Source organism: Paralichthys olivaceus, chromosome 20 (assembly GCF_024713975.1).
Source record: "Paralichthys olivaceus isolate ysfri-2021 chromosome 20, ASM2471397v2, whole genome shotgun sequence".
Classification (NCBI taxonomy): Eukaryota; Metazoa; Chordata; class Actinopteri; order Pleuronectiformes; family Paralichthyidae; genus Paralichthys; species Paralichthys olivaceus.
The window spans coordinates 7,703,803-7,721,553 of record NC_091112.1 but is presented as its reverse complement, the minus strand read 5'-3'; the positions used below and the strand labels follow the sequence as shown (position 1 = coordinate 7,721,553).

At 39.8% G+C, this 17,751-nt stretch overlaps 1 protein-coding gene across 1 annotated transcript in view; it reads right to left on the bottom strand.

The window, feature by feature from the left end:
- csmd3b (CUB and Sushi multiple domains 3b) overlaps nt 1-17,751 on the bottom strand; it is a 300,140-nt gene that overhangs the window by 169,894 nt on the left and 112,495 nt on the right. The window contains exon 4 of the mRNA XM_069516453.1: nt 10,496-10,693. Coding sequence (XP_069372554.1) covers nt 10,496-10,693 — 198 coding nt within the window. The remainder of the gene's footprint in view (nt 1-10,495; nt 10,694-17,751) is intronic.

Genomic DNA, 17,751 nt, shown 5'->3' with positions numbered 1-17,751 from the left:
GTAGATGAGCTACAACAGCAATCTAACGTCAGTGTTAACAAAAGTTTGGATAGAGGAGACGAGAGGAGGAGAAGAGAAGTGGAGGGAGAGAGAGGAGAGGGAGAGGTTGCGAGAATTGAACAGGTCTGCAGGGACGAGATAAGAGCACTTCGGGTGTCACTACAAGACTGGTACATTGATCTGAGAGAGAAGGAGTGAGACAGAGAGGTGTGAAGAGGGAGTTTCATTACTGGGAAATCTCTGTTTTTAATATAGTTTCAAATCCTGCGCTTTTATTACATTTTAAATGAAACAAACAGAGGAACTAACTCCCACAAAAAAACCTGGCAAACACTGTCAGAGTTCTACACACTCCCTCATTTGAAGGGTTTCTGAAAGTCAGGAGCTCTAATGACACGCTCTAAGTCAGCTGTCATGCAGATCAGCCGTGCTGTATGAAGTGTTGTCAGAGTTCAGTCAGTGCTAAAATGTGTCACGTCCGTCCACTTAGTTTTAAAAGTGCTAATGATATAACTGTTAATTAATTGCTCAACAAACTTCAGCACAAGAGGCTTGAACAAGAATTCAATTAAGGTAATTAATCCCTCTTTATCAAAATAAACACTCATTTGACACTGTCACCCAGAAAGTCCAAACCGTGACCAGCTCATGTTGGGACACTGATTATTTATGTACCTCACGTTATCACCCACTTTGACCGGGCTGTTAGGGTTAAGACTTGGTTTTAGGGTGAGGCATTTAGTAGAGGTCGGGCACAGACTAAATTAACTGTGTCAGTGTTTGCACATGTAGAAACATATGGTCCTGTATCACCTCAATCTCTACCTGGGAATGTACTGTATACAATGAATGGTACTTTCTGTCTGTTGGCCAGTGTGTGTGTGTGCGTGTGTGTGTGTGTGTGTGCGTGTCTCCAGCTGCGTGAATCAGCAGAGCTCTATGTCCACAGGGAACCATTAGCAAGATAATAATGAGACCGTGGAGAAGCTGGAAGGTGTGTGTGTGTGTGTGTTTGTGTGTGTGTGCACATGTCTTTCTATGTTAATCAGGGCCAATTTGGTTCAGTACCAATAATTGTGAGGACATTCTGACTGGTCCTCACTAAGACAGAAGTACATGTAACTAAAAGTATTTTTTTACGTTGTGTTGTTCTTGTTTTATTAGATTTCCTCCAGTTATTTCATGTGATTGCTTAATTCCTTTTCAAATTATGAAGTCATTAAAGGGCCAAATAAAATAAAAGAATCACTTAGCTGATGGGTAATAAATCACAATGAGCTGCTTGCTTGGTTTGGCAGCTATACTGTTGTAATAATCTAATAACCTAGACTTGATACGTGATCATCAAACAAGAATATTGTACATTCTTGTAAGAAACAAATGGCTAACTGGACTTAACCTAAATAAATGGATCACATTTTTCAAACTTCTTTGATATAATAGAGACGTCGTCCTATATGTTACGTAACATTCAGTGCATAGTTTGAAGTTATTTTTATCCTTAATTACATTCTTCTGAAATGTAATAAATAGACTTGAAGGAGTGAGGAGAGGTGGGTCACATACTGTATAAAGCACTTTGATTCCTAATTTGTGTGATTCAAGAGCCAAAGAGCCAAAACTAATGAATATCAGCCAGGTGACAAACTACTGATCTTCTTTACGGCGCGAACACACAACCACTTTGATTCCTGGTACTAATTGGATGAGGTCACTTCACTGACCCACTGAAGCTTATTCGACTCTCACACTGAGAGTTACACTCAATGAGAAGACGAGATTTCTGCTGCTGCGGATTTATAGAAGATAGTTTGATCTTTTCAGGAGTTTCAAAACTCTTTGATTCTCTTCAGTAGATGTGGCATACACGAACACAACCAGAAATCAATAGTGAATACACAATTATACACAGTGAATGCACAACATATATACGGCAATGTAAACACATACAGCCTCTCAGAGCGTGAATCTGCAGCACACATTTGCAGAATAATGGTGTGTGTGTGTGTGTGTGTGTGTGTGTGTGTGTGTGTGTGTGTGTGTTGGAGGTATAATCTGTTAAAGGTCAGCTGAAGTAGGTCATGCTTCTTGCCACATATAGGCACATATGTGTATAGACACTTACTCATATAGAATATGTCAATTTGCCATTGTGGTTCAAACTCGGTGTGGGGATCTGATGCATGAAATAATGTTACACAGACTGAAACTGAGAAAATGCTGCAGAGAAATAAGAGAAAATGCTTCACTGTCCCCTTCCTTAACTATTACAGTTTTCTGGAACACAATATCCCTCAGGGGACTATTGTGTAAATTAAATTGTGCAAATATCTTTACTTTTGACCAGTTTCTAAATAAAGCATCAGCACATTATTCGACACTTTGCTACACAGCCTCATCCTGCCTCAGTTTTACATGCTGGATTTTTTTTCCACTGTGGCCATTTTGTACAACTTGTTATTGTGAAAGAACAGATCCGACTTTGCATCAGCCCCCAGGCCACCTCTAGCAGGGCAGAGGGGACAAGCAGGAAGAAGTAAAGAGGTGAAAGTGGAAAAAAGGATAAAGAAAAGATGCTACCTATAAAGCTAACTGTCATCATGATAATAATATAGACAATCTTCCCATTTCACCTAGCAACAATTCTACTCAGCCTTAGGCAACCCCCCCCCCCCCCCCCACTCACACACACAGAAGGTCATGTGCACTGTCAGGAGCAGTCATTCACACTCTCTGTCACACACGTGCTAACGCAGAGTGAACTGTGAAAGTCATGACACGTTAAAGGGATAGTTCACCCAGAGATGAAAATGCACTCATTATCTACTAGATAGATAAAGAATAAGAGAATAGAATGAACACCTGGTTTAGGTTTTACATGTTTTCAATTGAAAAGGAGCTTGAGAAAATGTCTTACGTTGTCAGTTTACTGTTTGTCAGTAAAATATTAAATACAAGAATAACTGAAATTATTAAAATCCATGTCTGAGAGATTTCCTCCTTCCATATCTGCTGTACGTTTTCCTGATTTGACTTCTGTCACTAAGTATCATTCATATCATTTAATGTCATTATGATGCGAGTACACTGAGATTAATCTCCCTTCTGGAGCCAAATCACCCATTTAGGGATTATTTGTTGAGACTTTATAGGTTGAGAACAAATCTGAAGCTAATCTGGCTCCATAACCATCATATAGAAGGTTTCCATAGCAACTACCGTTACAAGGTTCTCAACTACTTCCATCTGTCTTTCTTTCTTTCTTAAGCTAGAATGACCAAATACAATTAAATGGGCATTTTCATTTCTTTACTCACTGTCCTCCTCCTTTCAGATTTGTTTAAAACACGTCTGAATGTGTCAGATTATGCTTTGCTTAAACTTGCTAAAATACTGAGGATGAAAAATAATGAATCTTGGTGAGAACAGCTCAGGCGCTGATAGTCTTGTTGTTAGTAGTGGGTGCTGTAGCGCAAGAGGGAGCTTTCATAATGAATTAAATTCACTACTTTCTTACTTGACAGTGACATTTGAGATGCTGCTGAGTAACACTAATTGCAAATTTAGGACAGGGAGGAAAACTATTTTAAGTTTTCTGAGTTCCCAAGTAGTGGCGCCCTATCGGTTACAGCTTAACTAACTCGCTGAGCGGAAGCTGAAAGTGTTTTGACACTGAATATGAAACGAATTTTAGCTTTCGCTTCATTCATGCAAATGTAACTAGTGGAGTGATTTGGAGTCTGTTTTACTTAGCACCAACACACCATGCTGCAGGAGTGCACATCCTATATTAGCCTGGAATGAGCTGACAATGCACATCCATGTGTGTGGGGGTGGGAGCCCAAAATTAGTGACTCCAGTGTTCTGCCTCATTTTTCTCCAGTTTACCACATATCCTTTTCTGATGTTTATTATTGTGAATACGCAGTATCTGTAGGTGAAGGACAAGGTTTTGGGAGCTTAAGTGTTCTTCTTTCTGTTTTCAATCACATTTGAGCAGGCTTTGGTTGCCTGCAGGTGAACAGTCCATGTGGAAACAAAGAAAGTGGAAGACATTGAAGGAATGCATCCGGACCACAGTCACCTAGAAAAAGTACTGCAAACAGATTCTTTACCAGAAAATCTGCTGTCAATACCAGAAGCTCCAAAATATCTTCTGCTGCCCCCTGAGGCTTATTCTGGCCCCCAATGGGCTCCAAGACTGTTTTAATGTTGGCTGTTGCCACATATTCTCGTTCATTGATGGTTTTCGGATGTTTATGACGACAGAATGTGCACTACTTGTTGAAAGTTAAGAAATATCTGACGTGCTGATGCATCGTCATCTGAGCTGGGATGAGTTTGTGTCCTCTTTTACTTTCCATCGTCCTGTACATACCGTACATCCTCACTCTAGAATTATCTTCACGTTGGATCTGATAACACCAGGGGTTATATGAGGACACATCAGGCTGAAGCTGTATCCTGCCACAGCGTGCCTTTTGTTTGGGACATATACTGCAGTGTTATTGCTCACAACAGAATAAAAAAAGGAGAAATCACATGTTCTCTGATCACACTGCAGCAGAATTAGCACTATGAGCTTGATCAATAATATGCATAGCCCTGTGCACACACACACACACACACACACACACACACACACAGAAACATGCACCTTAGCATCAGCAGCCTAAATCTCATTATGCTGACTGCACACATCCACACACACACACTTACAAACAAACAACTACACACACTGATTTCATTTCCGTTCCTCAGCAAGTCTAATTTCGAGTTTTGTCAGAGCACATTATTACTTTTTCAATTCCAACAATAACCCCCTACTTCCTCCCCGTCTAGGTCTTCCAGCTCTCTCCACCCCCCACTTTTGTTCCCTTTTGTGTCACCCATTTCTCTCTTTCACTGTGTGCAGATCTCTCTCTCTCTTCCCCTCTCTCTCCAAATGGTCTGATTATGACTCAGAGATATTGCACAGGATAGAAATTGTGTTAATGTAGATATTAATGTGTATTAATGCACCTGTGCAAACACAAACGTGCAGAGGATCAGTCGCAGTTTATCTTCATTTCCCACGGTTCACCTCTCTTGCAGCATAGAAACATGCAAACATCATTCAGTGATGCTCTGTCTCAGTTTGTCTTGCACTCTTTCACTCAGACCACCGCCACCCCACGCACTCGCACACACACATTCACCCTAACTCATGAATATTCAAGCATACTCTGTATCTCTAGGATCATGATGAAATTTTCTCAGGGCCAAATATGCTCTTGTGTGTTTGTGTGAATATGGATGTCTTGAATGCTGAGGGATATTTCTGTCCTATAAATAATTCTGCACCAACTGATGCCACATTACAAACACACAAACAGATGCAGTGGGCATTAGTGTGACAAACTGTAGCCGTGCAGTATGTTTTTTTCCATTATAATTTGCCCATGGTAGTATATAATGCTGTTTGGGTATAATAAAAGTGTGCTGAAACAGCAACCTTCCAATACTGATTCAAATGGTGTTTGTGAGATTGGTTCAGTAGCTGCGACATTTACACATGACAAGTCAAGTAAAGTTTATTTATACACATCACATATAGTTACTCAGTGGATGTGTACGACCACATCAACGCTGGTTTCCGACCCATCCAAGGTGCTCTGATTCACTAAATATCTTCTAAATTCTACGTTCAACATTGTCCTTTTGTTTGACAAATATTCCCAACAGCTTCACTACAACAATAAAGACTGGATGTAGAAATACATGGATGTATAGACTCCAGGTCCAGAAAAGGAAGCAAGAGCGGAAACGCCTGAAACATGTATTCTCTCGAAAGGCCATTCTATACTTGTCACCTGATTTATTATGACAGTAAACTTTTTCATCAAGGGTATGGTCTCAGTGTCTACTGTGTGATTGACGGTAAGTACCATCTAATGGGTGCAAGTCACAGGTGTAGTTGGGCGTTCAGTGTCCCCCAACTCAGGCACTAACCCCTGCTCGTCCAAATATGGTTACTTCTAGATTCAGAAGTCCAAAATGGTGTCGAGCAAAATGCAAAACTTGAGGCTTCAAAATGGCAGCTCACAAACCAGTGGGTGACATCAAGGTGGGTTGCCTCTTGATATAGAAAACAAAGACATTGAACCCAAAATACAACGAGGAGAGCAGCAATGAGCAAAGACAACCAATCAGCGCTGCTCCTGCCCTGCTGGACAATATTATCGACCATTATCATCTATCAAAGCCAACAACAAAATTTGGTATGATAAGTGCTATTATTAGAGCCTATTTAAAGCTGTCATGCAGCGTTTATCTGTTTTTCTTTGTATTTTCCCCCCTAATTAGTCAATTACAGGTAGCTATGGGAGCCTATTTGACATGAAAATGATGGTGGCTTAATCATGGTAGTCAAACTTAATGATGTTTAGCCACTTAACACCCAGGCTGTACACACATATGATAAATATGCTGTGTGTACAAGATGTTTCAATTTGAGCCTTGGCAATAAAGTTGATGTTGAGCTGACACACTGTCGCTAATTTTAATAAGTCAATTTAAGGCTATTGCAATGAACAAGGTTCGTTTTATTATTTCAGTCCATCAGCCACATCTTTTTTTTGGCACAGAGAATGATGTACTATTCACTATTCTTTATTAAATTGAGGTCAAGGTTACAAAGTGTGTTCCTTTATCATTTCTGGGATGCTTATATATATATGAGAGGTTATCTACATCATTTGTAAAGCAGAATGGAGGGATGTTGTACACAAAAAGACAAACTGAGTTCTGGCCGACTGCAATAATAGCAGTGGGACTTATATCAGATTACCCATTATAAAATTATGTCTCTTTCAGCAAATGGAATCATCGTTAGGGGACTTGCATGGCATTATATGTTCCTAGCGATGGCAGTCTTTTTTTTGTATGCCTGTTATAAAACAATCTAATTAGCAATATGATGTGGCAAAGATACTCCAGCATAGAAAATAACAATTAACATTAAACCAAATATACTGTACGAAGTCAACTAAGAGCACCTCTTCAATGTAATGGATGTTATAACAGGTTCCGTTATATTGCAAGGTGAATTTTAATTTGCAGTTTGTTCCTGCACTAAGGGTCATAATGGCTGCAAATGAAAGGCAGTGAATTATGATACCACAGCATTCATATTTACACCTAAAGGGCAATTTAAATGCCCTGGTCTCACTGGACTAAGCATCTGTTGGAGAGAAACCCAAATAAATGTTTTTTTTTTGGTTTTTGTTTTAATACCTATTAACCGCAATGTTTTGTATAATCTATTACTGAAAGTCACAAAAAAATTATTTCACCTGTAAAGTGTCTGCTTATAAAGGTAAGAGGTTAATTTTAATAGAGTTGAAAGGAGCAACATTAGCATCCACCTTATTTACTGAGCAAGTTTTTCATTCTTTTATTTTTTTTTCATGCTGAATAAAATATAATTAATGCGTGTAAGCACAGCGTAGACAGTGCTCATGCTTACATTTATATAATTGTAAGAATAAAGGGCCAAATACCAAAGAGAGAGGAGGGAGAGGGAAGGGCACATTCACGTCAGTATTGCTAAAAGCACTGAATTTCAAGTCATTTGATTGCACGGCTGAATAATTGATAGAAAGCTATTACTGCTGGTATGAATGCCTCAAGGTGCCACCACCCCCTCCTCACATCCCACAACCCAACTATTCCAGGGGTGTGAAAAGTCTTGTATGTGTGTGTTTCTGAGTCAGTGCCAACGTATTAGTAGCTTAGCTCCTCTTAGCCACACTGACAGAGTGACAGAGACATTGTTAATCCAGAACTGACAAGTTGCCATTTGCCCCCGCTTCTCTTTTTTCCCCATCTTTCTTCCCTGCACCCACATTTACAGTTAACTGCAAAGTGAGATACCTTGTGCAACACTTCAGCACATTGTTGCATAGATTAGACTGGTTGAACTGTTGTGCACCAAAACGTGGTGTTGTTTGGAAAAGTTTGAAAACACGCTAAGCACTCTTTGCGCCCCATCCATTATCCTTTGATTCAAAGCAAATTTAAATGACGATTTTGCATCTTAGATCCATTGTGTCAGAAATATAAACTATTTGTCTTCTATGCCACAAAAATACAAGATATGAATGAGACACTAATGACTGGTATCAATGCAACCCACACTCGATCATAGCACTAATTCACTGGATTCTTATATGATTCTGGGAATTGGCAAAAGTTGCCTCTTCATTCCCACAGTGTGAAAACCCTCTGCATTCAACTTGTGAGAGAGACATCAATAGAGATATGAAACTGAATCCACTAAGGTTAGATGTTGAACACCAGCCATATAATAGCAACTCCTCTCCAAGGTAATAGGCTGAATGTTATAACAGTCAACATAAAGATGTAATGACAGTGCAGCAGATTACAATGACGTTAATTAATGGCTTTGTTTAATTGGTCATGTGGTGTTTGTGGAACATTTATCTGAAAATCTCAGTGTATAATTCCAACCTTTCCTCGTTTCTACTATAAATGAAATGACAGACGGCCCTTGTGGGTCGAGCTTTAATGAAAACCTCATATGGGACAGACCCTGTGCTTTTATGGAAAATTGCACAGTCCAGGAATATGAAGCTGTAGTTTTGTATCTAATTCTTAATGATACTGGCTCTGTCTCCACCTAGTTGTTCCTAGACATACATACATGAACAAGTGAGTCAGAATCCAAGCTACTACTAAGAAGTATTCAACCAAATATGTTGGAGTGCATGGCCGTTCACATTCATTATTCATTTCACATGAATATCAGTGTGAATATATCCAGTGTGTGTCCAATTCATTGCTGTTGACTGGGGCTCGTACAGCAGTTTCCCACAGGTTTGATGCTATGCTAATATCCTGTCCTGCTCCTTTGCATCCAGTGATTGGAAACAATTTTCTCCGTTCTTTATTTGCAGTTGTAGGTTGTAACTTTCTTGTTCATCATCACTTGTGCTTGCACATACCATGAACTGATAGTCCCCCCAGTTCAAAACTGTGAATCCACCCCCTCACTCCGGGGAGGGTGGTGCTGTTTGGGGCCTTCCAGTGTAAGTGCCTTCCCTCTCTAGTGTTAAGGGATGTTGCTCTTCTGGATGACTGACTCTGTGTTACTGATCAGATCTACAACTGAGATGCATTCAGGTGGAGCAGCAAAGTTCAGTCCCTTAACGAAATCACAGTCTCTGCCTGGGTGAGTTTAGGTCGCTGATGTCACTTGCAGTCACATGAGTCATTGGAGGAACATAAAGGGAGGTGTAAAGAGTCATTGATTGAGCAGCTCTGACAACAAGAGGGTTGTCCGCAACTTAAAGCCAGAGGATTTTTTAAAATGTTCTTTTGGAGAACATATTGACATTTTTTTCCCAGTACACACTGGGATGGTTTGCTGCAGATTGTGAAGAAGACCAGGGTTTGTAAATATAAAGTTTTTAAATATAAATGGCCCAGTCCAGGGTAAAGAAAATAACAATTCATACAATTTTGATTAGATAAACCAGTGAAAAAATCATGATTGTTTTATATTCAATTTCTGCCAACAGATCCCTTTCACCTAAATCTTACACACTGGAACTTTAACAGACACTGGTTTACTTCAGTTTTCTGTGTAGCTAAGCTCACTCAAAACACGGTCTGATAAATTGGCACCATAGGGACTCAACCATAGGGACTGGCAAAGTAAAAGAATGATCAATCTGCAGTTGAGGGCTGCGTAAATCTGTAAATGATGAGTGTGATTCTCAGTAGTGCTGGTTGTACGAGCACAGCAGGAAGTTATTTACACAAATTCAATGAAAGTATCTGCAAGGGACAATGGAGCTCTGATGTAATCATTATTCGCAATTGTTAAAATTATATATTTAACTTGAAGTTATCTATATATTACTTATGGAGAGAAAATAAATGATCCACTATATCTATGCATCCACCAACAATATATATAGGGTGACCTACAAAAAATAAATAAGATTCTTTAGAATATGTAATATAGTGTAACATAGCATCCAACACCACGTACACAAACCTCTTCAGCTACACCAGAATCCAAAAATAAACAACGGCATACACTTTACTACACAATCACACTCCGTATTTGCTGCTCTACTACACACACTTTTCATAATAAAGGGTAGCATAAAAAGGAACTGCGCAAACTATCGGCAAAACCCAAAATACACACCAGCGTTCTAGGATTAACTTCCTCGTTCGCTTTCACACACACACAAATGCATGCACAGGCTGTCTGTCTCTCTGTCTCTCTCACAGACACACAAACATAAATTCTATGAAGGGTTTTCTTTATATATCATCCTGGGAAACCATCATTTGGATGCAAGTGTATCAAAAACATTGAAGAGTTGAATGTTTTTTTTCCCTTTGAGACGTGGTTCAAATCAGTGGACAGAAGAAAACCCTTCATATGCTGTTGTACACATACGGGTTTAGTTGCCTTTACCTCGACATATTGGAGCAGGGAAGTCCCAGACGGCCGTGTTTCCGGCATTGGTGATGCAGGTTAGTGTGGCGTGGCCGTCTAAGACATAACCAGGGACACAGCTGTACCTCACGCGGTCCCCCACAGCGAAACGTCCACCACCACTTAGCACTGCTTTGGGTGGGACACCTGGGTTTCCACAGGATGTACTGTGAAGTTCTGCAGAAAAGGAGAGAGAGAGAAACAGACATGGATTTAGTTTTTTTTATAGTTTCTGTTTTGAAATTGATTGGACTATGCAATTCCTCCAGCTCAGCCGTCACTTCACCAAATAATAAACCCAGCTCTTGCACAGTGATGTGTCTAATCCAGAGATTGCTCTGGAGCCTCATTCCACACACTGCAAAACACAGTTTCATGGTCCGAAACATCTTGTGACATATACTCAACTCTATTGGTTGTTTTAAATTTTCACGCCTGGCAAAGATATGGCCAGATCCGTAAGCCGGGTCATTTATTTTTTTTTTCTCTTAATAAAACATTATGCCAAGAACGATGGATCCATTTCGACTGCAATCCCAATGAAAAACACTAAAGTCAGAGAGAGCAGGAGAGGAAATGTAAAAGTGTTTTATGGTTAATCACATTATTCTTTCTAGATACTATACATTTAATGTTCTGTGCCTAAGACTGAGGGTATACGTACAACTGTGCATAAACTGTAAACATCCACATACACAACCACACAGACAGTGAGAGAAGCAGAAGGAGAGAAGGAGAGAAAGAGAGAGAGAGAGAGAGAGAGAGAGAGAGAGAGAGGGAGATAAGAGGTATTACAAGCCATAAACCAGGAAGTAGATGGGAGAACAGGGACCAACTCTGGTCTTATTGTTTGAACTTGATTGATACAACTATGAAACTGTTCAGACATATAGGGGGTTGGGGAGAAGGGGAATAGACGGACCGGGGTGAGGGGGAGGAACACACAAGAAGAAGGGGAGGGTAAAGAAAAACGAGAGGCAGAGCAGTGGACGAGACGAATGGAACTATGAAACTACTCAGACGGAGGGAGCGAAAAAGGGCAGAAAAGAGACAGCTGAAGTGGGAGAGAAAGGAAGGAGTCAAAAGAAGCAGGAGGACTATAAACTCAGTATGCCCACAAACGAGTGGCATGGAAACTCCTCCTCCACACAACAGACAGTGGGTGGATAAGATTTGATGTCAGCAAATGAACCATGCAAGTGATTCTTACATTGATTCAGTTATACAATTACATTATTGTCATATTTCTTCAATTACACACTCTACCTCTGAACCTTCTCAGTGTGGACTCTGTAGACATTTTGCTCAGTGAACTCAGACAAATACAGTCCTCCAGTTTGCTTTGGCTAACTCCTTATTATTAGCATCTATCTTGAATATGATGAGGTCCACAACACCAAAGATTGCAGATCATTTAAAAATAGATAAAACCAGAACAGACAAAACTCAAAATCAGAAATAACTTTCCCTTTAAATGAAAAAAAACCCCACACTGGGCATCTAATGTGCTTTAATTGGTTGAGACAAAGTGTAAAGGTGTTCTTAAGAGGCTCCATTGAATCCCGCTGCTCTCAGAGCATGGACAGCACATACGAGAGAGGACAATCATTTCGCTAAAGACATTAAATAACCCCCATCCTCCTTATCACACGGACACACATGGACACTTGCACACCCATGCACAAACACACACGTACATATAACCAGGGTCATCCATCACAGTGGAGGACCCCCCCCCCCTGTACTCTGTCTGGATGTCAGGTTGGCCTAATGTGGTGACCTGTTGGCCTATCGATTTCAGCAGAGTGTGGCCTTTCTCAGTGACGGGATGTTTGGTTGTTCAGTGTCCTATCACACACACATTTACTTTCACACATACACACACGTGTGGCTGGTTATGTTTTAAAATGAGGGAGCAAACTTGGAAAGATAAAAAAAAAACAATAAAATGGTTCTGGGTTTTGAGCATCTCTCACTTTTCCTACATTTGTACACAAACTAACCTCTTGGATTAAGTTGAGAAAAACTATATTATTAAGATTGTGGGTGCCTCGAAAACCAAGAATCCATCAACAGTAATAAATAACCATTATTAGAAGAATGGCTATTTCATATTAGAAATTCTATTTATAAAAGAATAAACTCAGTGGAAAAGGGCAGCAGGTAACTTTGTCACCTTGAAGGTTAAACAAGGATAAGCAATTTATATAAATTAAATGGCCTTACAGTGAATCACAATATGATCTGGATAATTAAACCTAGTTACACAAAGTTAAATGTGAGGGATGGTGTTATTCCCACAAGGTGTCTTCAAAGTGCAACAACCGCAACAAAGTACAAACAGTTTAGAGGAATAAAATAACCTCACAAGAACTATGCCATTTCAGCGCCACCTGTTTTTTTTTTTTAAACAAAGATTCTAGCTGTTCTCATAACATCACATGCTGGTGCAATTATTACACATGAACGATTAATCCAAACTTCAAAAGCAGATCATTTTAAGCGACATAATTTCTACACAGTTTTACTACACGACTCAGAAGGTGACTTTAGCTCCGACTTAAAAGGGGGCTACTTTATTTGAGGACCAGACCTTACTGTGAGACCGTCCCTCGGAGAACACTTGTGCCTCTCATTTACCCCGTATGAGAAAATGAGAGATTAATCATAATAATGAAAGCACAGCGCAGAGCAGCTGGATGAAAGGAGAGATCATTACACAGAAAGACACATCCTCGTACGAAAAAATGAAACTACAAGAAAGTTGTCTGTAGGTTTAAAAGTCACCTTTTAACCATTTAACATAATTGTTTAATTCATTTGACCCTTTGGTAATCCTGAATTGACGAGTTGGACTGAACCAACTCAAAGGTCGATCCAAAAACTTGGCTACTTACTTTAATAAATAGTAAATATTGGTATAGATACTAAAAATGTAATCATTTGATTGCAGGAATAAAAAGTGAGTTAGCGAACCCCCTGATTGAATGATGGGGAATCATTTGCTCCACTTCCTCAGGACCAGTCAGTCGGTGGTTCAAGGTGACACACATGCCAAGACTAAACCTCTTACAGGGGATTATGTCTGGATTATTTGTCTACCGCACAACTCCTGGTTGCATCTTTATTTATTTTTTACTACATCGAATGAAGCCAAGAATCAACAGAACAAAAAAGATTGTAGGCTAATAACGATATGCAAAATCAAGCTAGGGTCCTACTATGAACAATTAGAGCTAGATGTGTCATCATGTTGTGAACAAATGTTTAAGGGTCTGTATTTATAGCTTTTCTAGTCTTGATAACCAAGTGCTTTATGGTACAGTTGTGGAAGAGCCGGGGATCAAACCGACGACCTTCTGCTAGTGGCCGACCCACTCTAGCCTCAGTCCTGAGCCACAGCCGCCCACAGTGCACAGTGCAGGAAGCCAGACAACTGCATCTCCTTTTCAAGCATAGTGTCGAATAAAATAGAATCCAAAGACATGATCTGCGAGAAATTTTTTTTAGAGTAGCGTATTCAACAGGATCATTAAAAAATCGCACGCAGTGTGAACAGGCTGCCGACGCATGTGACCTCTTCACCCTTTAATTTCTTCCATCGCATTTTCATTTTACCCATCTCTGTTCTATCAACTTAATCTTTTTCATAACGTTCATAAAGCCTCATTTTCCCTTTATCATCTTTCTCTTTTCTTTTATTCATCTGTTTCTTCTTTATTTTTTACATCTCCGATTCCCACATCCCCTTTTTTCACAACCCCCCCACCCTCACCCCTCAACGTCTCCGTCTGTCACACTCCACCCATCCCCTCCCTCCCGTTCCCTCGCTCCCACCTCGTCACCTAAAAACTTTGATGGCGTGCCAGCTCCTTGCCTCCCCTGTTCCTTCCGTACCACTATATCACCCCTTCTGTGCACCCCTTCATCCCTCCGTTCGTTCTCTGCCTAGTTTATTGTGAACATTGCATAGTTTCATTACACTAGTTTATTCAGTAGCCAGCGGCAACACCACACTCATTTTCATGGTTTATTGCTGCCTGCCCTTTCTTATTTATTCTCTCTTACCCTCACTTCTTTCTCCTCTCTGCTCTCTCTTTATCTATCCATCTCTGCTCCTCTTTCCCATCTCTGTCTCTCCCTGGTTTACCATAACCATGATTTCAGTCTCAGTTGCTTCATTACAAGCTGCTGCTTTTATGGGCCATCTGTAGAACTATCTGCATTTGTCACAAACACACGCAGACAAAAACACACATAAGGGCACACAAAGGCCTGAATGCAGAGCAGACGCAGGCAAACAGCTATACTCGCTCTATCCTGCACACCCACACACAGGCACAGACGCGCATAGGCTTTTATTTCTCCCTAGATAAGCAATTACAGACCAGTCCAGGTACGGGGGAGCTTGAGACGGCGAGGGGAAGAAGTGAGGAGGGAGAAAAGAACTGAGTCGTGGGTAAAAAGCGAGAGCAAAGCGCCAGAAGAGGGAGAGAATGCTGCCATGCTTTAAGAGTTTTAAGTGAGACGGATGACGCTGCAGACGGGAGGATTGGAGATGGGGAGTGAAGGACGAGGGAAGACAGAGAGAGAAGACAAAAATGAGAAAGGGAGGCAAAGACAGAGAAGGATGCTTCGATGAGTTTTGGGGGAATTTTACACCTCTGTCAGCAGGAACTTTTATAAAAGATGAAGCAAGTTTTATACCACAACAGATGCTGAATACTCGAAACAGCGCGGGAATATGTTACAAGAATCCACTATTTACATCTGAAAAATGATTTTCACTTTCTTTTCCCGACACTTCCCCCAGAAGATGTGAGGTTTATAAGAACCGTAACAGTGCTGTAACAAACTGATGTGTGTTCCAGGGCACTTAGATCTATAAAAGGTTTCACTGGCTGTCAACTTCAGAGTCAGTTGCTTGTCACTTTGATTTATTCAACACTTTGACCAACTCTTTTTATAGACTTGTGAAGAACTTGTGTCATAAAACATTTTTTAGCCCGTTAAGTTAATGAAACTTTACGGTGTAAGTTGTATATCATATTTGTGGGCGTGTGGCCTCCCCTTGACAAAACCAGGAGCAAAAACACAGATTTAGTTTCACAATGACCTCACTGTGTTTATAACGCCATTACTATTCAGATCCCACATGTCCTTTCAGTTTATATAACAATATTTCAAGAATGACATTTTTTTGTATTGTAATCTGTGTTTAAGGTCACACAGCTTCATAAATTCACTAATATATCATTTATATTTCATTGTTACTTTTGTGGCTCGATAGAAAAAGCCAAATACTTGCTCCAGGACAGAACAATTCTTCATCCCCACGATGGATTATTTGTTTTTGCGTCTAAGGGATTATTTTGGAGACTTTATTTTCAAACAGAAGTCAGACAAGCAGATATCTGATGTAAGATATGTCCTCATTTCATTTCAGCTCACAGTGTTCCCGGAGTGTATGAAAATAACACTACTCACACTGCTGTCGCACAGCGCACCATTTTATATTGTTTGTTAGCTTAGCCAAATAAAATGAGAGATTTCCTACAACAAATTTGATTCAACAAAAATATGTAATTTGACTACAATATCAATAATGCACACTGCAATGCACCCATGTATATATTTTAAATATTTTCTAAAGTTTAATTTAGTTTTGGAAAAGTTCAGCTGATGCGAAAAGGTTATTTTGGAAATATTGGTATATCGAAATATTTTAGGTGAAAAAATATACATTTGTTATTTTATTTCTGTGGCCATTTTGCCCAAATATACAAAACCAAATATTTTGCAGTAGATTATTTAAAACCCAAACAATCCCTCCAAGGTTAGAGAGTTGCTGCAGAGCTGTCAAGCAGGTGTCATTCATAACAGGATTCAAGCAATTCCCTCAAATTCTAACTGTGACAGCTCAATAATCACGAGGAGGATAATATGGACTCATTATACATGGATATGTTTTTTCAGTGTGAAAATATTAATGCCAAGATGAGAAGAAAATAAAACAGTATGATGGTTACATGATACACAAGCTCATATACTGTGCATCTACACACACTATTCCAATGTCATACACAAATATATGCTGATTGACAACCAAGATTGGTAAGTGAATGGCTTAAAACTACTGTATGGAGAGATTTCTTTTGGAGAGGGAGATCGTTTTCAATGATCAATAAGTCTGAGGCAGAGGCTCCTGTTGATGCAGGAGTTAAGGAAATTGTGTTTACTCTGTAGTCAAGGTACAGAAGTCATGGGGGTTCTATTTAAACCTGAGTTTGTGGTCTGTCTCATTCCAGTTTATGTTTCCTTCTTTTCTAAATATCACACCTTTCTCTTCAGAACTATCGCTGACCTTTTTAGTAGTCACACCATATATTAACTACACCTTATCCATGCTTTAGTTCACTGAGGTAAGAATAGAACAATGTTGGAGTTAACATTCAAAAATGTAAGATTATGATTAAAACTGCGTCACGATTCTGGTTAACATTGTCTTTTATTAGAAATGAACAGGAATGAACTTCACTGATTTATTTAATAGACTTGCAACTCCCCTCAGAAACAGTTTCTGATTGGCGGCTGCTGATTGATGGTGTAATTACAAGTAATTGTGATTAATTATGAAGGGAAAACGCACTAAGTGGCACCAGAAGGTGTGTGTCTCAGAGAGATAGATAGAGAGAGAGAGAGAGAGAGAGATAGTTAAGGAAGGAAAAAGAGTGTGCAATGTCCATTAGATCAGCTGGCAGATCTGAAGATCAATTAATACAAACACACACACACACACACAGAGAGAGAGAGAGAGAGAGAGAGAGCTGGAGCCGGGTCACGGTACTGAAGTTCCACCGATACATGCGTTTGCCCAAAGCATTGCCTCAAGTCAGTCTCAGTTAATCATGACATAGCCTGTTTTTACAGAATCAAATGATTAGTTCATGTCTTAGTTTAGTCCAGGTCCCATCCACTAACATGGAGGAGAGAGGGTTAATGACCAATACTGCAGCCAGCCACCAGGGGGCGATCAATATAAATGTTGCTTCACTTTTGGGGTGCTGACACGTCATCCATCTTTATGTACAGTCTATGATACAGACAGTTCATAGAATTTTCGGAGGTAGCTCTTTAGCAACGTTTTGGCAAATTGATCAGTGATGATGTTAAATCATTGTGGCAGATGAGATGAAATAGACATTAAAATACCCAGAATACACTGTTGTTATAAA